General features: G+C 41.8%; 3 protein-coding genes across 9 annotated transcripts; all 3 read right to left on the bottom strand.

The window, feature by feature from the left end:
- Positions 1–17: 17 nt before the first annotated feature.
- Positions 18–4,955, bottom strand: LOC133507920 (lipid transferase CIDEC-like). 5 transcript variants are annotated; one of them, XM_061833502.1, is made up of 7 exons: positions 4,805–4,955; positions 2,594–2,648; positions 2,317–2,470; positions 1,991–2,140; positions 1,186–1,376; positions 514–659; positions 18–334 (listed from the first exon to the last, which is right to left on the bottom strand). In XM_061833502.1, exons 1-7 carry the CDS (start codon positions 4,938–4,940, stop codon positions 294–296), a joined length of 873 nt encoding a protein of 290 aa, XP_061689486.1. In that variant the 5' UTR covers positions 4,941–4,955; the 3' UTR covers positions 18–293. The 5 variants fall into 5 exon arrangements, with proteins under 5 accessions (XP_061689486.1, XP_061689488.1, XP_061689489.1 ...); XM_061833504.1 differs by lacking the exon at positions 18–334 and adding an exon at positions 4,462–4,554 and having other exon boundaries at positions 350–659; positions 2,594–2,682; positions 4,805–4,908; XM_061833505.1 differs by lacking the exons at positions 18–334; positions 4,805–4,955 and adding exons at positions 4,462–4,554; positions 4,642–4,771 and having other exon boundaries at positions 350–659; positions 2,594–2,682.
- Positions 4,956–5,095: 140 nt separating this feature from the next.
- On the bottom strand, positions 5,096–7,667 carry LOC133507921 (urocortin-3-like). 3 transcript variants are annotated; one of them, XM_061833506.1, is made up of 2 exons: positions 7,423–7,667; positions 5,096–7,133 (listed from the first exon to the last, which is right to left on the bottom strand). In XM_061833506.1, exons 1-2 carry the CDS (start codon positions 7,626–7,628, stop codon positions 6,749–6,751), a joined length of 591 nt encoding a protein of 196 aa, XP_061689490.1. In that variant the 5' UTR covers positions 7,629–7,667; the 3' UTR covers positions 5,096–6,748. The 3 variants fall into 3 exon arrangements, with proteins under 3 accessions (XP_061689490.1, XP_061689491.1, XP_061689492.1); XM_061833507.1 differs by having other exon boundaries at positions 5,096–7,136; positions 7,343–7,547; XM_061833508.1 differs by having other exon boundaries at positions 7,343–7,547.
- A 4,393-nt stretch (positions 7,668–12,060) lies between these two features.
- On the bottom strand, positions 12,061–23,449 carry LOC133507931 (cytochrome b-c1 complex subunit 1, mitochondrial). Its single transcript, XM_061833522.1, has 13 exons — positions 23,326–23,449; positions 21,910–22,050; positions 21,737–21,823; positions 18,467–18,596; positions 15,250–15,448; positions 15,009–15,088; positions 14,800–14,915; positions 14,237–14,380; positions 13,128–13,288; positions 12,955–13,040; positions 12,798–12,886; positions 12,641–12,716; positions 12,061–12,525 (listed from the first exon to the last, which is right to left on the bottom strand). The coding sequence occupies exons 1-13, from the start codon at positions 23,386–23,388 to the stop codon at positions 12,461–12,463; spliced, it is 1,437 nt and encodes a 478-aa protein (XP_061689506.1). The 5' UTR covers positions 23,389–23,449; the 3' UTR covers positions 12,061–12,460.

Below are 23,449 nucleotides of genomic sequence, written 5' to 3'. Positions count from 1 at the left end.
AGCAGCACTCATGGGGATTGTTTTGATGAAATCAGTTCACAAGACATGACACATTTTATTCAGATTTGTAGCTCAACATAAAACTGCTTTACACTTCCACACATTCATTTTTCCAGCTTTTTGCACCCTTTGTTTGATAAGATGGCCAACATGGTTTTCCCATTCAGTAACATTTGCTTCCACCAGCCCTCACAGTCTTGTCTTGCTCACTCCAGCCGGCTGCAGCTGACAGGAAAAAGGCAGCCAGGGAACAATTACGGATGCAGGGGAGAGACAGCTGGACCTGTGGCCAATTAGCCCGACTTCACCAGACACCACTTTGCCATACACAGGCCTAAGACAAGAGAAGTGGTAAAATAAAATTTTATTTGTTCATCCCCTGCAGATTCAATTTGACATCCAAAGAAGAACAAGTCATTTCAGCTGCTTGTTCAGACAGCAAACGTAACAGAAACTGTGTCAACATCCATTAGCAATAGGTGGCTCGACCCAACAGAAAGCTCTGCAGCTGACCGATTCGGCTCTCCTGGTGCAGCATCAGGCTCTCCTCGGCTCTTTCCTCTCTTTCCTCTTCCAGAAGCTGCTCCATGTACCAGGAGGAGCCCAGCAGGATGTGGCCGGTGGCCTGCATGGAGAAGACTGTCCACCGCAAAGCTTCCCTGAAAGCACACCAGAAAGGCACACTACTACTCTATTTGAGAAACATGTATAGTGGGGATGATATTTGAGAAGGTTGACAGCTTTTCTCAAGTAACCATCAGCACAAATAAAAAGCATCACATAGTAGGCTACTCTGGTTGTGTAGAAGATGGTGGGATTTTTTTTTTTTTTTTTTAAAGAACGCCAGATTCTCAAACAAGTGTGACAAACATTTTGCTGTCCAATGTTACAGCACAAACAATTCCCAAATGTAATCCTCTTCCGCAAGGTCTGTGTCCGAGTTGAGCACCACCTCTTTGGTGATGACATAACGCCTGACAAAATGAATCTCAGGAAAATCTAGCCCATTTCAACCCTACCACCCACAGAAGGTTGACAAGTAATAAAGTAGACAGCACAGGATTTCATTTTTTTGCCCTTCACAAAGAATAGTGCAAGTGCAATTGTATTTGTTGTGTTATTACTACTGTGTCAGCAATTGAGTGATACCGAAATAAGAAATTGAGCAGGATGTCATTCACTCACTTCAACATCTTTTTGGCCTCATAACAGCGCACTTCGTAGGACAAGGAATAAACGCCATACAGTGTTGCTTTGACATTCAAGCAGCCAATGAAATCGCTGGGGTTGTTCTTGTACAGGTCAAAGGTCAGCCTGGCCACATCTGTCCGATGCTGCGGCCTGTGTTTGCAGAGCTCGTCTCTGGTGTGGCTGTTCTGGAAAAACACAGCCCGGGCCAAAAGGGCCGCCAACTTTGCTTATGACGGAAACAAGGGCAAAGTCACAAAAACATTTTCAAGGTGGTTTACACTTCAGTAGATTAAATTGCAGGACCTTCATTACACTTTTATTTTGGTCTCTTATTCTATTAATATTTCACAAGTCTTGAGACTTAAATGGCTTAACTGGGACTTGGGATAAATTCCATGCCATATGTAAATGTGTATTTGTATGACAAAGTCCTGGACGTCTGATGACGAGCACGCTTGGTCCAAATACACCTGAAATATCACCTTTAGGACTTTGCAGCTGATCTATTTTACTGATTAAGATGCCGCAAGAGGAAATTCACCGTGCTCTCAGCTGTTTATTTTGTGCTGCACTGAGAACCAGAACAAGCACCCTAACCCTGGGTGCCTTGCTCAAGGGCACAGACGGCGCTAAGGAAGGAGAATAGATTTTCTTCAACAACTAGTTTTTTGTTTTTGTCTGCAGCGAGACGGAGACTGTCCAGTACCTTGACCATGAACGACTGCTGCATTACTTTCCAAAGGTTGTGTTGAATAAAATTGATATGCAGTGCCACCTAGTGGTACACGTGACGTTGTACCTGAGATGGGGTCCACTTCTGTCCTTTCTCAAGTACCATGAGGACAGTGTTTTCAGGCAGCGTGGTAAAGAACTCTTCCGTGTCCACACCCGTGCCATCTTCATCCAGCACCAAGGCACTGGCACTCAGCACATTTAATGAGTCACTCACCTTTATAGAGGGCAGAAATGGAGCAATTAATTTGGAATTGTCTCTGAAGTACATATTGACAAGAAGCATATTCAAGACATCAGTTTCTTGGGAACTTTCACCATCATGAGTTTGCATCTTGCTACTAATACTGCATATAAAGTGAGTAACAGGTCAGTCAATTTGCAAGTCCACACCTTGTTGATCAGGTCTTCTAACGCATCTGCCATGATGCCCTTCTTTAAACTGCGGTCAGCATTAGTCACCCGGAAAGGTTTTGGCCGACGTGCTCGTCGTGACAGAAGCTGCTGGGTCATGGAGGCACTGGCTGACACGCTGGCAGTCACACACCTGATGGAGGATTACAATGGGGGGAAGACAGATTAATTTAAAAAAAAAAAAAAATTGCTCTGAACAGATAAGAATGATGCTTGACATTTTCCTCTAATTTCTTCCAAGGAAGTGTTATCTTACTTTGAGAAGGAAGACAGGGTCAAAAGGTTGAGAGACTTCCTAGCGTAATCCATCACTGGAGAGAGAGCGCCACAACTTGCCTGATAAACCTGACAATGAACAAGTTGTTTGACTTTGGAAAAAAAAAATGTAAGAAATCCACAGGTCATGCAAGTAACTTAGCTTTAAGAAGTACACAAAAACTCCAGGATAAAAAGACAGCTGGAACGGCTTTCTAATTGACTCCTCCAGAATAATCCTTACTGTTGTTGCAGTTATCTTCAATTGTGACATTAAATCTCAGAACACACACACCCTTGCGTCTGCAGATGACTGTGAATCATGGCGACATCGGGCCAGCGAACCTTGTACCATTAAGCAAGCTGCATGTCAGAGTTATTGCACAGTACGCCACGGCCATCCCTCTCCACTGTCCTGAACTGACACCATGCCAAAGTGCATAAAGTTCACCAAAATTTCCCATCATCATGAGTTTGGCTTCATTCGGAAAAGTTTAGAGCTTTGTCTGTTGATACTAATTCTCTTCACAACAGAAAATGAAAAACTGCAGCAAATTTCACAAAAAAAAAAAGTTTGGTCATAAAATGAATTGGACAGTCCACATGACAAAGGTCATGTCAACAGTCAGGTGAGTTTAGGTCTGCAGTCATCATAAATGACTAAAGTGAAGCCTGTAGGGGCCAACACAAACTGTTCTCTGATGCTTCTCAACAACAAGTACATACATGTGAGAGTCTTGCTGATTTAAAGCCTAATGGACAGGTATCCAATTACACCATCTTGTGTGTCATAGAGGTCAGAGAACACAGGTAATAGGTGAAGCGTGAAGTTTTTTTTCCGATCATTATCCGATTGGTCTAAGGACTGAGGTGATATCATTGGAAACCTATCCATTGGGCCCTTCTGACCAGTTCCAGTAAAGGCCTGATCAGGGCTCTTAAACATGATCCTGGACAATTTTCTTGTAGTGTGGGATATGTGGACTTTTTTTTTCCCCTCCCAAATGTGCTTGTACAAGTCTTATGGGTGACAAATGTGAAATGTGTTTATTTACAGCTAGAAATTGTTTCATTTGTAGACAATGTTGAAACTGACTCCCTGATCACATGAATTAGAATAAATTAAAGCTTACAATGCTGGAGTCTTACAAAATGAAGGCAACCTCCGGGTGAATTGAGAATGTGTGTAATCGTCCTCTTAACATTCAGTAGAATAGGCATGACTAGGAAAAGAGCTGGCACCCAAGTATGCTGGCAATTTTTAACTGTACACTAAGTGTAGAAGAAAAAAAAAAAGTTGCCTTGATTCAGCCTTGGCGGTTTACCGTTTGAGGATTTATTTCCCACATTGTTTTTATTTAATGTTGCTCTAACCTTGAGGTTTCATTGAACAGAAGAGTAACTGTCCCATGTCCCCAGCCTCCAAACCCACAAGGCCATAGGCCACATCTCCAGGTGCCGGGATGTCCACACATAATGGAGCTTTAAAAGGATTATTTAGTCTCACATGAAGTTAACAACCTTGCCAGGATATAGTAACCTTTAGTATGTTATTGCTAATCCTTGACAAGATCAATATCTATATGACTTGTGTCCTGGAGACTAGACGGGGATTCGCCGCAGCATGGTAATGTTTTATTTTTGCTTAACTACGAGAATAAATAGACTTTCAAGTATTGTGGTAAATACAAAAAAAAAAAAAAAAGAGAAAAGTACTTTGGAGTTCATGAGGTGAAGTGTTCCGAGCTTAACCAAGGGCTTATAAATGAGCATGACCTTTCAAGACATCCCTGAAGCCCACTATATGATCGGAAAGGCTTCCTTTCGCCCGAGAGAACAGTAACGAAATTATTTGGACCATCTACTTGCCAAATTTGCATGTATTTCACAACCAAAGGTGAGCCGCCAGAGCCAGCAAGCAAGCCAGCAAGCAAGCGCCCCCCTCCGCCGCCCCCTACTTGCCTGGGCACAAACAGAACAACAGACATACGTTTATAGCTTAAATTCCGGTGAGACCAGCTACATTAGGCAAGACAGCATTCCATGTACCAAATATGCTTTCAAATTTGCTCCCCGAACCTCAGACGGGGGAAGAAAAACAATCACCCAAATTTAGTTTTAAATACGCTAAATATAGCAAAACGAGTGTCAAGAGTCATCCATGGAAAATGTGTTGTTTTGGTTTTGTTCGAAGTAAACTTCTCAGACTTACCTGCCAATTGTTTGCCGCCTTGGTTTCCGATATACGACGGTGAATTCAACTCAGCTGCCTCATGTTTCCGACTGATTGCAGCATTTCGGGTGACTTCCGGTCCTAACGAGTTTCTTTTTATGTATTTTTTTTTCATTCATTTATTATATTATTTATTATTAGCTATTGAAGGAAGTCACTCTGTAAGTAAAAAGAAACGTTTCATCACCAAGTAAAAATAAATTAAAATGTGGAAAAACAACAGAATGATTTTGGTCTTTCTGTTCAGTCTGGGCGACGAGTTGCCGGTGGATGTGCGTCATTTTTACAAGGTTTGCTTGCCATCTGTAGCCACTCATTTAACTACGCTTAACTTCCACGGTCGCCACAATATTTGTCTTTATTTAATAAAATATAAGTTAGGTGTTAACGTGTTTTTGTTTTGTTTTTTTTTTTTTGTTTGTTTGTTTCCCCCGCTTCAGCGTCCTCGAATATTCACAAAACATGTCTGGTGTGTTCACTGAAAACCTGAAAATGTTCATAGTGGATGATTTAGTGTTTATGCGTGCCCTGTGACTGACTGACGACCAGTCATTTAAAGTCCAGCTAGCTATTTATGACAAAAAGCTATAGAGAATTAGTAGTTCAGGGACATGTTACCAATGTATATTCAGAGAGTGTGAGTCATTTAAGCTTGGCATTTAGGCTTTGGCTAAGAAGGGATCTTCCACAGGATTCATCCAACAAACTAAATCTTGCTTTTTATTCATTAATTCATTTTCTGTAGCACTTATCTTCACAAGGGTCACGGGCGTGCTGGAGCCTATCCTAGGTGACCTGGGTGAAAGGCAGTGTACACCCTGAACTGGCCAAATATAAACTAGCAACCATCAGACTCACAGTCACACCTATGGGCAACTTAAAGCCTTCAATGAACCTATTGTGGATAGGTTTCCAATGACATCACCACCACCCTTAGACCAATCGGATAAATTAACGATGGAAAAAAAACTTCACGCTTCACCCATCACCTGTGTTCTCTGACCTCGATGACACACAAGATGGTGTAATTGGAAACCTATCCATACCCCAAGAAAACCCACGCAGGCAGGGAGAGAACTCCACACAGGTGAGGCTGGATTTGAAGTCCTCAGAATGGTGAGGTAGATATGCTGTCTAGTTGTCCACACCTTGTTTTTTTTATTGTAAGTAAATATCGCTCTTAATTCCATCATGAAAGATTTGTGTGGCGTTTGCGGTGCTTGTTAGTTGAATTTGTCTGACATCTGTATGAGGTTTAATTTTCTCAAGGACATGACCGGCGTAGACGAGAGCGAATTTCCAGTGTGAATCAGAGGAACAGTTTATTTCACTCTGTTGAATAGCAGTTCATGCTCAGCGCAGGATTCCAAATGAATCACACCATGAGATAACCTTCCATAACAGTGCAGATTAAGCACAAAGACTTGGTTAGCATAGCCCAGAAGTGTAAAACACAACAAGCATTGTGAACAAATTTCCCCTTTATGAAAGTTCTGCTCTTTCATTTCTTTCTGAGATCAATATCCTGGCTGTGTCTTTGTGGTATTTATCGGCCAACTCCAGTGCTGGGGGTGACGGAGTCATTTGTCTTTAATTGCTAGCTGAAGCTCGTCGATGCAGAGGTAAAGTAATAAGACGTGGGCGACAATTAAATATTATTATCACATTTAATTGAACAAGCTTTTTTTGAATTCACGACATGCAAAAAGACAAGAAATAAAAGAATATGACCCACGGAGGATTGGTGGAGTTGTGCAGCTCTTTCCTCTTCTACAAGTGACATTAAAGTGCATGTATTAACAAGTGATGCAAGTAGAAAGGCAGATCTAATATCTAATTATATCTGAGCTAGGATTGTCAGTAATAAAGTGTTAAGTGTTTTTCCACTCAAACTCCATCTTTTTTATCTGCCACACTAGTAGACTATTTCCTTTTGCCGACTCGCGCCATCAGTTCAGCATTGGCTGCCGCTTTGGTCCTCAAGTCCTGGTTCTTGGCCAGGTCTATGAGGACACTTAGAATGCTGGTGGGGACATCAAGCGACAGGGCAAAGCGAGACCCCGGCTGGGCTCTCTTTAACACCTGGGCCGCCGGCGGGGCTCGCGCCAGCTGCAGAAGCATCCGCTGCTTGGAGTGGAGCAACGAGTTCAACGCGCCGCCACGACTCACAGTGTCGACGGTCGGCTTGCCTCTCCTTGTGTCCTTGTGGAATTGGGCGAGAGTCGAGCTGCTCCTCTGAGCATGGACCCCGCAAGGCATCAGCAGAGCCAGGCACAGGCACAACCTCACCGTCCTCATGCTCGCAGCTCTGCTGGAAGGCACGCAAGATGATGCAAAACATTTTTAAAAGCACTTGCAAGCCACCAGCCAGGGAATGCAATGAGGGATGAAGTAAGTCTAAGAAATTGTTGCAAAGCACATTCATCTGGACATTCTGAATTCCAATATGCAAGAATTATACAGTACAACAGAAACAATCATGTTCTGCCTAAAGTGTCACTCATGAGTATTACTTACTCAGTGGATTGCTGGTGACCTGAAAAAAAGCCACTTCAACTTGCTGTGCTGGAAAATATTCTTGATTTTTTAATAATCACCTAAAAATGTCTTCTGTCTCCTCCTCAGAGCAAGGACAGGAGCAACCAGCGTGCCACGCAGCGGGACCTTCAAGTAGCTGAGAGTCCTGCACGACCCCGCCGTCTTCACTGCTGTCCGTCTTCGCCGTTCCCCTTTCTTTGTTGCATTCCCCCTCCCTTCTTTTAATCTCATTTCCTCCACACTCATTGCTATGTATTTCTCCCATCTAAAAATATCACAATCACAATAATCTGCCCATAATGACACGGACAGTCCACACAACACAAAGAAAAGTACCATTATCCAAATGTAGTAATAAACCTCTGATGCCAAAATAGAGGACGTCCGAGTGAGATATGATTGCTGCCATATTTGTCCATTGGTTTGATTCATCGTGCAGAACAACATATCAAACATGATTGCATTGAAAGACGGACCATAGATATGATCATTATTTGTATGAATGTTTTCCAATTTTCCTTGGTGTGGTCACATTCATTTTCTTATATGTTGAGTAGCAGTTTATCAGTCCAACAAAATGTTATTTATCCAGAGTCGCTGACAACTTCAATGCAGCGTACTTAATCCATTAACAAGTTGAAAAAAGGTATAATGGACCTATAGAGTCACTCATTCTGTCTGCTGGTTACTCGCCTGACTTACAAACAGTAACATGGGTTCAATTCCCACTCAGTGACAAAGTGAGTGTGTGTCTTGTGTGCCCTTGGATTGACTGGCAACCAGTCCAAGGTGTAGTCTGCCTGTCGCCTGATGTGGGATTGAGAGGCTCCAGGTCATCGTGACCCTGAAAGAAAAAAATCACACTGACAATCAAGAAGTCCTTGTCAGGTAGTCCAACATCAAATGGAACTAGATTTTTAAAATCAACTAAGCCTTCATCAATCTAAGCCGACAATATAAAATATGACTGTCCTCCTAGTCAAGCCACCCATACAACAACAAAAAATGGAATAAAAACAGCCCAATTAAACACCAACAAGCCAAACTAAGTAACTTGTCAATGGCGATCCTGTTGCATGACCTCAAGAGTTAATCACACCAGATACCCCAGGAATCCTGCAGAACTGCAACAGTTTTGTAACAGTTTTGGTCCATAGTTGATGCTGATCATTGTGCGCGTCTGATCTGTTACTAGTACTCGGACACCTCTTATTGTTATTGCTGCCAAAGGAGGGTTACTTTGTACTCTCTATGCTTTGAATGTTTCCATTCATTCATTTTCTGAGCTGCTTATCCTCACAAGGGTCACAGGAGTGCTGGAGCCAATCTCAGCTGTCATCGGGCAGGAGGCTGGGTACACCATGAACTGGTTTGCCAGCTAATTGCAGGGCTCATGGAGACAGACAACAGTCGCAGTCACAATCACACCAATGAGCAATTTGGAGTCTCACGCATGCATGAATGCAGGTTTTTGGGGCGTGGGAGGAAACCGGAGTGCCCGGAGAAAACCCACGCAGGCACGGGGAGAACATGCAAACTCCACACAGGCGGGTCCGGGTTTGAACCTCGACCTCAGAACTGTGAGGCCAGCGCTTTACCAGCTGACACACCGTTCCGCCTGTAGTATTATCCTTCTCGGATATTGTAGCTACAATAAGACTCGATTGTTTTTTGAACATTATTATACAGGATTGACAACGGCTGATGCAAACACAGAGGAAGCATGTGCCGGTTTTATTCTGGGACTTTAGTACGATGTTGAAGCATCCCTCTTCACCTGCCAGGTCCAAATAACACCCCCAGAACGGAGCTGCTTACATCATTGACCCTAAAAGAAGCAGTTCTACATGACGGAACAATCCCAAACACTGAGAGGATATTTTACAGGCTTCATTAGGTTGACAGCAGCAGCTGCTGAACCATGTTGTTGCTTCTTTTAAAAAAAGCAATTGCATTTTTTGGGGGTTGGTGGGTTGTGTAATGTAAAGCTAAATAACTCATCAGAGATTAGTTCTGTTTCATAAGCTTCAATTGAACTACTTTTATCAAATTTCAGTGAGTCATTTTATATAACACCATCCCAATGACGAATCCCTAAGATAGTGTATTAAGAGAGCATAAAGGCAGCAACAACAACAAAAAAAAGACAGTAAGAACAGAGTAGGAAGAAGAAAAAGGCCCCTGGAAAACAGCAAGGGGGAAGATGTCAGGCCGAGACCTACCTCATTTCCTGAAGCACCTCTAGTCCGTCCCATCACTGTAGTAATCTTTATCTCACTAATGACTTCAAGTTAAACATGATTATGATGGCTGGGCCCTCGGGGTTCCTGCAGCAAAAGGAGTCATCATGGATGGGCACCGATAAACAAACATGGGTTGCACAGATGTCACCCCACTTCTTTACAAATGCTCATGAGTCGTACCAGTCGGTCGCAACGCAGCCACAGATACAACATGACTTCACATGAACACAAGATGAGGTCAACATTCAAACCCCAATGCCTGTTTCAAAGCAAATCCTGGCCCATCATCCACGCAGCTGAGTCACAGAGCTTATCATAGAACTTATACGTCAGTATGCGTGTTTACTACATAGTAGATCTGCTTCAGTGATGTAAATCAAAATGTATCTTATGGTACAAACCCTATTCACATACAGTGCCTTGAAAAAGTAGTTATACCCTTGAACTTCTTCAAATTTCATCACAATCTTGGATATTCTGTGCAACCTCAACCTGCTATTGATGCATTTTTATTTTTGCTGCCATGGAATAAATTTTTTTGGGCTTATCCGTTTCAGGGTCACCACAGGATTCAGCACAATTTTTACACCGGATGCCCTTCCTGACACAACCCTTCTCAGGGAGTGGAGGCCCCAGTGGGATATGAACCCACAACCCCTGGTTTACCAAACCAGTGCTCTAACCACTGAGCTACGGGGCTTTATTTATACTCACATATGCACCCATATTACTGTGAAGTCCAAAATTATTTTGTACATTTATGGTGGTGTTAAACAACCAATAGAGTATAAAGTTATATATTTTTTTAAAGATTGACAAGTTTAAATTTGTATCCCACCTTACCATGCTAGTGTGCTTGACAGTGACCCTGTTGTCATAGTGATGAAAATGAGTCAAGTCAGGTCACTTGCATGAGCCGTGAAGAATTAGTGTGATTCCCATTTCCAGATATGTTGGCACTGACAAACAGCTTGACAAAAAAAATTTACTATTACAAAAAAAGCACATTCCAGATTCCAGTGACTTGCGCTTCGTATTCCTCTTTAACAAGTTGCCATGTGCACTTTCTCTAGGCAGAGTTCTTTGCAACAATAGAAAGGACTCCTGCCATCGTGACTCCCACGTCAATACAATACCTGAAAATGTTGCCACATGTCAATTCATTGTTTTTAATGGAACGTCACCACATTCAACACAGCCACAATTTCGGCACTGCCCCTTCTGTTGTTGGAATCTACTTATATCGGATATGAGTGACCCATAAAAATATGTACGTTTCCCAGTGTCTGTATGGAAGTTAATATGTGCCACTAGGATTTGAAATAAAAATGCCACTGATTATTTTGTTGTAGTTTTGTATGCATATTTTGACTACATTTTAAAATTCACATTGTTATTTCAAAGTGATCATATTTTCAATAGCTGTATTTTTTTAACTTTTCAATCTTAACAAATTTGGCATATTAAAAAAAAAAAAGAATCCTTTCAAAATTCAAATGCAACATTTCCAGTCTCCCGGGATTCAACTGGCTATAATTAGCTGTTTGAAATTCAACTGGCTAAAATTCAATGTCTAAATTCAGTGCAAAACAGACAGGGTAACTTCAATTCACAGACATTAGCAAAGGATGTCAGAACCCAACACCCAGTCAATCCAGTTTTACGTACACTTTTTTTAGTCACGTGACGTTACATACGAAGATGCGATTGGCTGGCAACAAGTTCAGGGAGTACCCCACCTCCTGCCCAATGACAGCTCGGATAGGCTCCAGCACGCCCATGACCCTCGTGAGGATAAGCAGCTCAGAAAAGGGATGGACACCAGTGGACTGCCATGAGGCAGCTCATTCTACACATTTTCACTTGACTTGTTCAAAAAGTGATTACAGATAGATCTTTGTGACAGTGATATTATAAAAAATGTTTAGACTGAGAACTGAATTTAATACCGCTCAGACATGCTTGCGTTTTGTCTTCCTCAGGTGATCCAAATACCGGATTAGTAATCAGTCAATTACGATTGTACTTTTTTTCATATTAGTGAGAATAACTTCAGAGTTTTCAACACTCACATGACTATTTTACATGTATTAAGAATTGCACGATTATTAAGTTTTACCTTGTAATATCCCATTAGAAGTTTTATGAAAATTGCTTTTTTATAGATTTATCCTATCAGTACTTGGATGGAAATTTATTCACCCATGTGTCCTCATTTGGAGTGAGGGTACACTGGATTGGCTGCAGGCAACTGCAGAGCAAACCTTCAACCTCAGAACTGAGGGAAACATCCAACCACAACTCCTTTTCTCCGGTGATGAAAATTAAAGGACAAAAAATGTCAAGACGGACAGCAGCAATAATGGATGTGAGAGCAACTCAGAGTACATTTAGGTAGGAGACAAAAAAAAATGCCCAAGACTAATTTACTAAATACAGTACAACAAGAAGACGCAGTGTTTTCCGGTTTTTAATTTCGTCAGAATGAGAGCTTCTGTTATGTACAATAGAAGACAGAAACAAATCTTACAGAAATTATAAATATACTCTTGCTCCACAACAGTTGTATTTAGGATGTCCTGAATCATGATTACAACAGATTACTTGAAGTCCACTCCTTCTCCACAAATCCATGCCAGCTGCTGTGGTCGTGCAGATGAATACAAGGTTACTATTTCATGATCTCTGCTCACACTACTTTGCTCCCACCCTCATGGGTTAAAATAGTTGGCAAGATGGGGGAGGGTCAGTGTCGGGAGAGAGTGGACTGATGGCTGTTTGCGTGGACGATCATTTTGAAAGAACAACACAATGTAAGGATGAGGAGCAGACACGGAGCAAAGTCAGATGCATTTTAAAACCTCAGCCAGTACATGGCACTGCGCATTCTGTTGTAGTCAGGAAGCTGTTCAATGGGGCCTAACAGAAAGATTGGAGAAAATGAGCAGATTCATCAATCCAAAGTGAAGATTCATTAGTCATCAATGTTAAAGTATGATTGAAAGGACTTTCCAAAACAAACATAAAAACTCACCGACAGCTGCCACAGCCGGACACTTATCGTAGATGTATTTAGAGCATACATCACGCACCATCCTTGGGGTGACGGCCTGAAAAAGATTCAGTAAAAGTGTGGTCAACACGACCGCACTGCTTTTGCTGCCAAGCGCCTATATTTCAAAGAGACTCACGTCGATGCGAGCGTCCCACTCGGCAAGAGGGATACGGCGTCCGTAGTTCAGAATGTGTCTGCCGATGTCGTCACAAATTGGTGTTGTTCCTTAAAAGTGATACACATTTGATTTATCTCTGTATGAGTTTAAACGCAATAATAGCCGCATTACATACCACTGAGCTGTCCCACCATGCTGGCTTTTAGAGTATTCTTGCCTCTAGCTACATCGCTCTCAGTGACTGTGGTGCAAAGGTTCATCCTGCATGAAGCAAACTTGACTAAGTTTTGAAACATTAAAAGGAATTATTCACTTTCTGTGATCCGTGGCACGAGTGTCAGTTTTCACCAGGCATTCTGGGTCCAGTGCATCATGTCGTCAATGTGGTGCTTATCAGTGACGAAGTGAATACCCAACAGGCCCGTGTCGCTGTATGACGAGTGGAATGCCTGAAAGCTGTGACACAAGTTCTCCTCAGCTGCCAGGCGGGCCAGACGGCTGCTCAGGTGCTTCATGCAAAGAAGAAGTGGACATACATGGGTTTTGCTAAACAAGATATTTAAAAATAGACTTTTCTGCTACATATTAGTGTGTTTGTATGTATATATAGGGTGACCTAAAAATAACGTATAGACACTTTAAATATTTGTAAATTCTTTTAAATGTTAAAAATTATTGAAATAATAACCATCAAATTTACAATTATTTATATATCATTATGTACATATTAAATACCGTATTTTCCACACTAAGGTGCATCTAAGGGCCTTTAATTTTCTCAAAAGCCAAAAGCAGACACTCAGCGAAAAGGGTTCAAAACATCGACCATTCAACCACTGCATGACCAGCTCAAGCAATTAAGCCACAACATATGACTCAAACTTTGGTTTGTCTCTTATGAGCCCCTTTACACTGACCATCGAAGTAAGCCATGGGTGCTCAATGAGTCTATTGGTTGATAACATGAATGCATGACCCAAAAAAAAAAAAAAAGATGTCAGCCTATTATCCATCCAGTTGCTTGAGTCTAGTGTGCCCAATACATCAATGACGATCTATTGGTTCACCGCAAAAGTAGTGTGGGTATATCTAATGGCAAGGGGATAAGCGGTACAGAAAAAAAATGAATGAATGAATGGAGGAGTCTTTTCATCTTGTGCACTGCAACTGGTGAAAAAATACATGTGTATTTGTACATTTCACTGTTGCTATTGTTTAGAAGAAAACTAGTCATTTAACAATGGGTGACAAAAAATTTTAACTGGTGCTCGCACTGCAGGTGTTCCTCCCGACAGGTTTGGAGGCAGGGGTGAAACCTCTGACCCAGGTTTAGAGAGAGGAGGATGATTTACCCCTCCATGATGGCCACTCAAAACACAAAGTCTCCAGTGGGCAAAGCTTCAAGGGGATAATAAAACAATGTTTTGGAGATATCCCAGGACATTTTGGCGACAAACCTTTCCCCCACCAAAAGTGAGGTCGTAGCTTCCAACGATTGCATTGGCCACCATGAGAGGCACGATATCTGGGCTGGCAGCACTGGCCCCCTCCACAGCGATGGCAATGTGTGCCAGCGGAAGACCATCATCACGCATACGGATCTGAGGACCATTGCACAAAAACAAACATTTTATTTTTTTTTTTAAGCGCCAACATATAAATCCCAGTTAGGAATTGAATCTAATTTTACCAATGCTTTCATTCTGCCATTTTTACATCATTACTCGTGGGAATTCAAGAGAATGCGACACGTCAAGAGTCAGAGTATTAGCCCAGACTGAGTTGGTAAATATTCAGCAAAAAGCTTCACAGTGGTTTGATCCACTTATCTAGGCATCTTCTGGTGGACGAGCTGACTCACAAATGAAATATTATAATCATTCAAGTCGGTAGCATATACCACAGTGTTTTCCCAGTTTCTCATGGTAAAATTTGACTACTTCTCAAAACGCTTGCGAGCCTAGCAGAGTGCTAAAAGACATCAAGTATTCTTGTCTTCAATACTATTTTCATATCTTACCTCGCTTCCTGTAAATCTGCATGGTGACAACACAGGAACGGCATCGCCCTCATACTCAAAAGACACGCCACTGAAGTGAGATTGGGCCAAACTAACCAACTCCTCGTGATTCACACCTGGATATTTAGCACATCACATGAAGAGCCAATCTTTCCCAAAATACTCCACATGGTAGGAAAAAAAAAAAAAAAAAAAAAAAGAGGACCAACCTCCAGCTGCAGCCAGAACCATGCGGGGAGCCTTGTAATGGCTGTTGATGTATTCCACTAGATCCTGGCGGGTGAGAGTTCTAAAATAATTATAAATTGTGTTTTTTTGAAATGTTGAGGATTTGTTTATTAATGCGTTTTGACAAATGACCAAGTGATAAAATTGAACAATTTATGGCCAATACATTTTTAGTAAAACCGCCCCCACCCACAAAAAAAAAAAAAAAAAAAAAAAAAATACCTAGCAGTGTTGGATGGTCCAAGCACGCTGTGGCCCAGAGCAGTACCCTGGAAAGCAGTTGCATGCAAAAGGTCCAGGCAAACTTCCTGCAGGTTGTTTTCCACTTCTTCTAGTTCACGCAGCACAACACCCCGCTGCTGCTCAATCTCTGCCTCACTCAGTGAGCAGTTCTGCACCACTTCAGACAGAAGCTCCACAGCTGAGAAACAATAGTGAAACGTTGACTTGTAAATCCACCAACTTTGTTTTAGAGTTAAGAGTTTCTGATTGTTTTTTGTTTAATCTTTGTCTTGCAAGCCAGAATTTGAGTTATGAGCGAGCTTCGATACGTGGATGCATGAGTGACGGGAATAAATAAGGAACACCACGCAGAAATGCTCATAACGTTACTCAAAAATCCCATCATTTTGGGTAGTGAGCAACGTTACTTACATTACTTTTCCTGGCAAAATAATTGGATTTTATTAGATAATTTTCTATAAACCAGCAACAGTTACTTTTGAGTCATCAGTGTCTATTACCATAAGAGGCCCCGTAGCTCAGTGGTTAGAGCACTAATTTGGTAGACCAGGGGTTGTGGGTTCGTATCCCACTGGGGCCTCCACTCCCCTGAGAAGGGTTGGGTCAGGAAGGGCATCCGGCGTAAAAATTGTGCCAAACATATATATGCGTTCATCTGAGATGACACGCTGTGGCGACCCCGAAAGGGACAAGCCGAAAGAAACACACACACAGTGTCTATTACCATACTATCATCAGTATATCAGATGAATGATAAATTTTATCCCATGAACACTATCCCTACTGTGAAGCATGGGGGTGGTAGCATCATGCTTTGGGGGTGTTTTTCTGCACATAGGACAGGACGACTGCACTGTATTAAAGAGAGGATGACCGCGGCTATGTATTGTGAGATTTTGGGGAACAACCTCTTTCCCTCATTCAGAGCATTGAAGATGGGTCATGGCTGGGTCTTTCAACATGATAATGACCCGAAGCACACAGCCAGGAAAACCAAGGAGTGGCTCGATAAGAAGCATATCAAGGTGTATGGGTGCGCATTATACACGAGAAATTACAGAAAATGTAGTCCAGGTATTATTTACGATTTTACCTTTAATGCAGAACACTTATTTCTCAACAAACAGAAGAAAGCGACTGGGAGGTGATATTGTGCGTTTGTTTACATTTAGGCACTTAATGTAGTGTTACATGACTAGTCTGCGCTCAATTGGTCATTTAATGAGGCTTCAACTACACCAGTTTTTAAGATGGTGCTTCATGTTGTTGACATTCTGAAACTTGTCTGACGTACTTTACCAAATAATGGATACGGGTAATGCTTTTTTTGTACTGTGGATAACAATTCCTACTGTTTGGCAGTTGCTGAAGTAACTTTTTTTCTGAGTTATTTCTGAAATTAAGTCATCAGTAAAGTGAATTGCTTTTAAGCTCAATCAACTTTTCAAAGTAAATGGCAACACTGCTGCCAAGCCACAGTCATCGATGCACTTTCAAATTACTGGAATAATGACCGGCAAACAAAAATCCAAAATGGAAACATTTGTAATGAGCAGTGCCAAAACAGATTCATAATGCCGTGAAAAGGTATTGGCCTACTTTTTAAAATGTGACATTTTCCCACTTTGATGTATAATCAAACAAAAGTAAATCAGACAAATATAACCTAAGTGCACTTAAAAAGCTGTTTTTAAATGGCGACACCACTTTTCAAGTTACCCATCCGTCTGACCCCCTGCAGACCTGTTCAATAAAGGAATCACTTAAAAATAATCTGTGACAAAAAAATCAAGTCTGACAAAAGATCTAAATAAAACCTGTAACAAAATGACAGAAATTCCCAAAGGTGTGTCTGGAAAAGGTTACAAAAGCGATTCCCCCAGCCCTTAAGACTATCAATCCGCGGACCACGTATGTGCCGAACCATGGAGAGTGATCTGTACCGAAATTCAGCTACACCAGCTGAGGCGCAGCGTTCGGCGGTCACAGCTTCTGCGAAGGCTGCGCGTCGGGCTTTGCGGACAGGGGCGGCTCTGAAGAACCCAGCCGAGAATGCTTCACTCAGCTGCGTCAGCGCAGTCAAGTGCCCCAGCTCGACTGTGTTGTTCTTCGCGTACTGTGGCGTCTATGACTAACCCCCTAAAGAAGCACGGCTCGGCTCAGTCATAAGCCACACCGGCCGGCTGCGATGAGCCGCGATGGCTCATCTCCGCCGCGGAAGTGGATCGGATGGGGATGCGGTTTGGCCGTGATCGCATATCATCTGAATATGCCTCGAAACAATAGTGTAATAGTGCCCCGAGGGCTTGAAACAATAGTGTAACATTGCCCCAGTAATTTCACTCGGTTGTGTGGTGTTCTCCTTTTCGAAAAGAGCTTGTCAGAAGGGGCGCGTTTGCCTCCCATAGTTCGGGTGCACCACGTGTTTTCATTGCCGAATGTCCAGGTGACGTCGCAGACGGAGGATGCAGCCAATACGGCGACCACTTGGATATCGTACAATGACACTTCTGCAACTTTGCGAATGGATGACGCACTCTCTGTTCACATTTATTTTTTCGTATAGACATTGAAGTGAATAATGTTATATGTATTTTTCATTACAATATCTATTTTAGAATGTTTATAGGGATGACACTTGGGCTTTAAGATGTATTTGTAATTTTTTTAATCAAAAAATGTTTCTAAAATGTCTGTCTCACAGTTCTGAAGAACGGGGTTAAAATCCTGACCCTACTGGTGTGGAGTTTGTATGTCTTCCCCGTGCCTACATGGGTTTTCTCTGTCTACTCCGGTTTCTTCCCACATGCGAAAAACATGCATGGTAGGTTATTTGACAACTACAAATTGGCCGCAGGTGTGAATATGAATGCAAGTGATTGTTTATATGTGCCATGCAATTGGCTGTCAACTACTTCAGGGTGTATTCCGCCTTATGCCTTTGTGTGACCCTTGTAAGGATAACCAGCTAAGAAAATTGATAGAATGATGTTACTCAAAACTTGAACTGTACAATAAAAAAGGCTTTATAATACATATGTTTACATTATTCTGAATATAATTAATCTCAAATGATTTTTCTAAAATCCAGGGAACCAGAGGCCCACCACGGTCACAGAACAAACTGTTCCCTTCTTTGCAGGTTCCACTGTACTGTTATGCATATAAGAAAGCAGGAAGCAAGAAGAACCATTACCTTTAGGGAGGTCTTTAGCCAAGGTCTTCATGTAGTATGCAGTATGTTCACGGGATGTATAAGCGCTCAAGTGAGCACCCATAGACTCCACCTGCTGCTCCAAAGCTGACTGAGGGTGCTTCTTGGTTCCCTAGAGGAGGAAAAAAAAAATCCCCCTTTAACTATTTGACTCACCAAATGCAAATCAGAATCGGCTTTATTTAGCCAAGTGTGTAAAAAAAACAAAAAAAAAAAAAAAAAAAAAAAAAAAAAAAAACACCACAGCAATTTTTCTCTGGCAGACGGTGCTGCCCTGGTACGACATACAGAACAAAGAACACGAAAGCAGCAAGACCAAAGAACAAGAGACAAATGTATCTAAAGGAGTTCTGGTCCTACCGTGGTACATAAACTGAATTTATACACAAGTGCAAATGCACTCTACTTAAATGTGCTCTTCTCATTTTCTGTAGTACTTGTCCTCATAAAAGTCGTGGGTAAACTGGAGTTAAGATCCTGCTATCATGGTCCAGAGGAAAGGTACACCCTTGGCCAAGTCTTGATTCAAAACATCTAACTTTGGCTGTCCCTCTAATTACCTCATTTATAATCCTATCCAACCTGCTCACTCCTAGAGAGAACATCTACATCTTTATTTCTGCCACCTCCAGCTCTGCTTTCTGCTGTCTCTTCAGTCCCAGTCTCTAATCCGTAAATCATTTCTGGCCTCACCACTGTTTTATAAACTATGCCCTTCATCCGAGCTGACACTTCTGTCACATAACACACCAGACACCTTCCGCCAGCTGTTCCAACCTGCTCAGACCAGTTTCTTCACTTCCTTACCAGACTCACCATTGCTCTGTATTGTTGACTACAAGTATTTGAAGCCGTCCACCCTCGCTATCTCTTCTCCCTTGAGCCTCACTCTTCCCCTTCCACCACTCTCATTCACGAACATGTATTCAGTTTACTTCAGCTAATCTTCATTCTTCTCAATTCCAGTGCATGCCTCCATCTTTCTAATTTTTCCTCCACCTGCTCTCTGCTTTCACTGCAGATCACAATGTCATCTGTGAACATCATAGTGCAAGGGGATTCCAGTCTAACCTCATCTGTCATGCTATCAATTACCACCGCAACGAGGAAGTGGCTCAGTGCTGATCCCTGATGTTGTCCCACTTCCACCTTAAACTCTTCAGTCACACCTACAGCACATCTCCCCACTGTACTGCTACCCTCATACATGTCCTGTACTATTCTAACATACTTCTCTGCCACTACACACTTCCTTATGCAGTACCACAGTACCTCTCTTGGTAACTCTGGCTTTCTGTTGATCCACAAAGAGACAATGTAGCTTCTTCTGACCTTTTCCATTCGCATCTTCAGGGCAAATGATGGATCAGTGGTACTCTTTCTAGGGATGAAACCATACTGCTGCTCGCAAATACTTCTGCCCTGAGTCTAGCCTCAATTACTCTTTTTCATAACTTTGTGTGGCTCACCAACTTTCTCTATCGTTCCAACAGCTATGGACATCAACTTTGTTCTTAAAAATTGGAACAAGCAAATTTTTCCCCCATTATTCAGGCATCTTCTCACCTACTAGTATTATGTTGAACAAGTTGGTCAAAAACTCTACACCCACCACTCCAAAATGCTTCCATAACACCGTATCAGGACCAAGTACCTTTCCATTTTTCATCCTCTTTAGTGCCTTTCTAAGTCCCCCTTACTAATCATTGTCACTCCCTGGCCCACCACACCTGCCTCCTGTACTCTTCCTTCTCTCTTATTTTCTTGATTTATCAACTTTTCAAAGTATTCTTTCCATCTATTTGGCACACTACTGGCACCAGTCAACATTTCCATCTCTATCCTTATATCAGCCTAACATGCTGCACATCCCTCCCATCTCTTTTCCCGTCTGGCAAACCTGTAGAGATCCTTTTCTCCTTCTTTAGTGTCCAACCTGGTGTAAATGTCCTCATATGATTCTTGTTTTCCCTTCGCCACTTCTACCTTAGGTCTACATTGCATCTCAACGTATTGCTCTCTCCTCGGTCCTCTCTGTCCCATTTCTTCTTCCCCAACATCTTTCCTTGTATGACTTCCTGTACTTTGAGGTTCCACTAGCAAGTCTTCTTCTCCCTTTTATTACCAGAAGATACACCAAGTTCTCTGCATATCTCTCCTTGGCTGTTGTAGTCCAGTCTTCCGGGAGATCCTCCTGTCCACCTAGAGCCTGTCGCACCTCTTTCCAAAGGCCACACAACACTGTTCCTTACTTAGCTTCCACCACATGGTTCTCTCCTCTACCTTTAGGTACACACAACCATCCTGTGGTGTCAGGCTATAGTCTCCTCTACCACTACCTTAACGCAGTAACCTCGTTCAAATTACATCGTCTGCACAAAATGGAATCCATTTCCATTCTTTTTGCAAAGTCTACCACCAACTTTCCCTCAAAGTTCGTTTCCTGGATGCCATATTTATTCATAACTGCATTAATCATTTCCTTCACAAACATGTACATTACAATCTCCAGCAATCACAACTATAAGAGCCTGGGATGCTCAGAAATACATACATTTACTTCCAGAATTTATCTTTCACCTCTAAGTCACATCCTCTCTGTGGGGAATCGCCGCTAATCACATACATAACTTTTCAAGTTTCAGCCTCATTACTCGATGTGATACTCTTTTCACCTACAATACATTCTTAGCTAACTCTTCCTTTAAAATAAACCTTACTCTATTTTTCTCTTTACATCTACTCCATTGTAAAATCATTTAAACCCTGCCCCTTAACCTCTAACCTGACTGCCTTTCCACCTGCTGTCTTGGATGCACAATATATCATCCTTTCTCCTAATCATCATCTCAACCAACTCCTGAGGTTATCCTGCCATAGTCCCAAAATTGAAAGTCCCCACACTCAATTGTAGGCTCAGTGCTTTCCCCTTCTCTTTCTGGCAAAGAATTCCCTTTCCTCGTCTTCGACCCACAGTAATCGAATTTCCACAGACGCCCTGCAGGCTAACGGTGCCCGGGGCAGACATTGGTGATATTATAAAACATTTAGAAAATATAAAACAATTGAATTGAAAAACAGCAAGTACTACGACACCTCATCGCACCTTCTTTTTTATGTATTTGTATGCCGCTGCTGTAACTAGTTTTGTGTGTGCCATTTGGACCCTTGAAGTGTCACGTGTCAGGACCTTAATGAAATGAGGACCCCGAGTATTAACATCTAAAAAGGTCTCAGAGCGGCATTACATACCTTAAAAGCCATGTGCTCTAGGAAAAAACCTGTTCCGTTGTTCTTTTCACTCTCATAGCGACTGCCAACACTGATCCACAATCCAACCTATGACAAAGAGATATGTAGAGAGGAAACGATCATGAGCACAATGGCATAAACTACTGCAGTGATACATATTATTGAGTCCTTACAGTGCATGTAGCATGTCCCGTCTCTTCCGATGCCACCCTCAATCCATTATCCAGGGCAGTGAGACGGGTTTCAGGTGCTCCCAGCAGGCTTTGAGCATAGCTGACTGATGCCTGTCCACGCCTCAAAGACAGCAAGAGAGGCTAGAAGGGTAAGACAGTCAACCAAAATCTACAATTAATAATATTACAACCATTACAATAATGAAGTCTACTAGGAATAAAAGCATAGATGAACTTCTCCTTGTCTATAGTGAGTCCAGGTATTTACTAACAGCAATCCTCTTATCTTTATTCCCCAAAACAATTATCAATTTTGTTGTGGTTTACTTGAAGAACATTTTGGCTTATTCAGCTACCTGTTTTAGAGAGTAGCACAATACCTCAATTGAACTGTAGTTATCTGGGGACAATGTTCAATATAACAGTCATTTGCATAGCTATGATGGCATATACAGGCTGAAAATGAGGGGTCCAAGAACTGACCCTTGAAGGGCCACACAATCATGGATTATGAAAGGGAGATTCAAGTTCAGTCAATAGTTTACTAATATGAAAACGATTGCTCTGCTTTTTTTTTTTTTCAAGAAGAGACTTAGTACTACACACACATCCAAATAAAAAGACATGATCGTTTTAGAAATCACCCATTTTTTTGTTTGGTCTTATTATTACTCTTGATAATAATAATAAGATTAACAGTTGTCATTTTGTCAACGTTACATCACACATTTCCTTATGATTCACACAGAAGTCTGCCAAGGAAAATTTGGTCTGATTTGTGACAAAGTGTCATAAAATCCTTCATCCTTAAGCAATTTTGACAAACAAGGACTCATTTTATTCACGTATCAGTCCTCTATCCAAAATTGTTATATATACAGATATTGATAAAAATGAATGAAACAAGTGTTGTCTGCCTTACAACCACTACAACTAATGCAGAATTCAACATGACAATGAGGAACATCGTTATGGTAGCAAATGCCAAATTTAGACAGAATACAAACATTGACGCCAGATGGAAGTATAAGAAAATTCTTCAGTAAAAGTCCTCATCCTCACGCTCTCACCCAGGGAGCTAAGCTACATTTGAGAGGGCAAACGGGAACATTCTACTTTTAACAAGAGTATACAAGGCAAAAAACACAAAAGAAAATAAGATAATCGCTTCATACAGACAACCGTCAAAGCTCAACGAAATTAATAGGTGCAAAACTAGTAGAGTATTATTGTTTGACCGTTGACCTTGCATTCCCACCAAGCTAGCCTATGCTAAATGCTAACAGACTGTACCACTTAAGAAAGCTAACCAGGAAAGCTGTTTCCTCCACATCTTGTTGGTTCACTTGTATATTAAGGGCTAACTGAAGCGCCTTTCGACTTTTCCTTTGACGAGTTTTTTGGAGCCTTACTCACACTACGGGTTTTGGCGAGGACAAGACCCACGGTGCTTCCGACTCGGCACACAGACGCCGCCATGTTTCAGGTCAGGTCAAAGAAGAAGACAATAGTTTCCGCTATCCGCGTGCATTTATTCTTC

The sequence above is a fragment of the Syngnathoides biaculeatus genome, chromosome 10 (genome assembly GCF_019802595.1).
Source record: "Syngnathoides biaculeatus isolate LvHL_M chromosome 10, ASM1980259v1, whole genome shotgun sequence".
Taxonomy (NCBI): domain Eukaryota; kingdom Metazoa; phylum Chordata; class Actinopteri; order Syngnathiformes; family Syngnathidae; genus Syngnathoides; species Syngnathoides biaculeatus.
The sequence above is the reverse complement of the archived record's forward strand: the minus strand, read 5'-3'. Positions and strand labels throughout refer to the sequence as shown.

Excerpts from the sequence above, each read along its gene's own strand:
- LOC133507931 (XM_061833522.1), bottom strand. The coding sequence starts at position 23,388 with ATGGCGGCGTCTGTGTGCCGAGTCGGAAGCACCGTGGGTCTTGTCCTC. Across the intron at positions 18,597-21,736 it reads TAGAGCACATGGCTTTTAAG|GGAACCAAGAAGCACCCTCA; the intron begins GTATGTAATGCC and ends TTCCTCCTCTAG. Across the intron at positions 14,916-15,008 it reads GGTTCTGGCTGCAGCTGGAG|GTGTGAATCACGAGGAGTTG; the intron begins GTTGGTCCTCTT and ends CTAAATATCCAG.
- LOC133507920 (XM_061833501.1), bottom strand. The coding sequence starts at position 4,940 with ATGAAAAAAAAATACATAAAAAGAAACTCGTTAGGACCGGAAGTCACC. Across the intron at positions 2,649-4,804 it reads AGGCGGCAAACAATTGGCAG|TGATGGATTACGCTAGGAAG; the intron begins GTAAGTCTGAGA and ends CTCTCTCTCCAG. Across the intron at positions 1,377-1,990 it reads AGAAGTGGACCCCATCTCAG|AACAGCCACACCAGAGACGA; the intron begins GTACAACGTCAC and ends GTGTTTTTCCAG.
- LOC133507921 (XM_061833506.1), bottom strand. The coding sequence starts at position 7,628 with ATGGGAGAAATACATAGCAATGAGTGTGGAGGAAATGAGATTAAAAGA. Across the intron at positions 7,134-7,422 it reads GAGACAGAAGACATTTTTAG|AGCTGCGAGCATGAGGACGG; the intron begins GTGATTATTAAA and ends GCCTTCCAGCAG.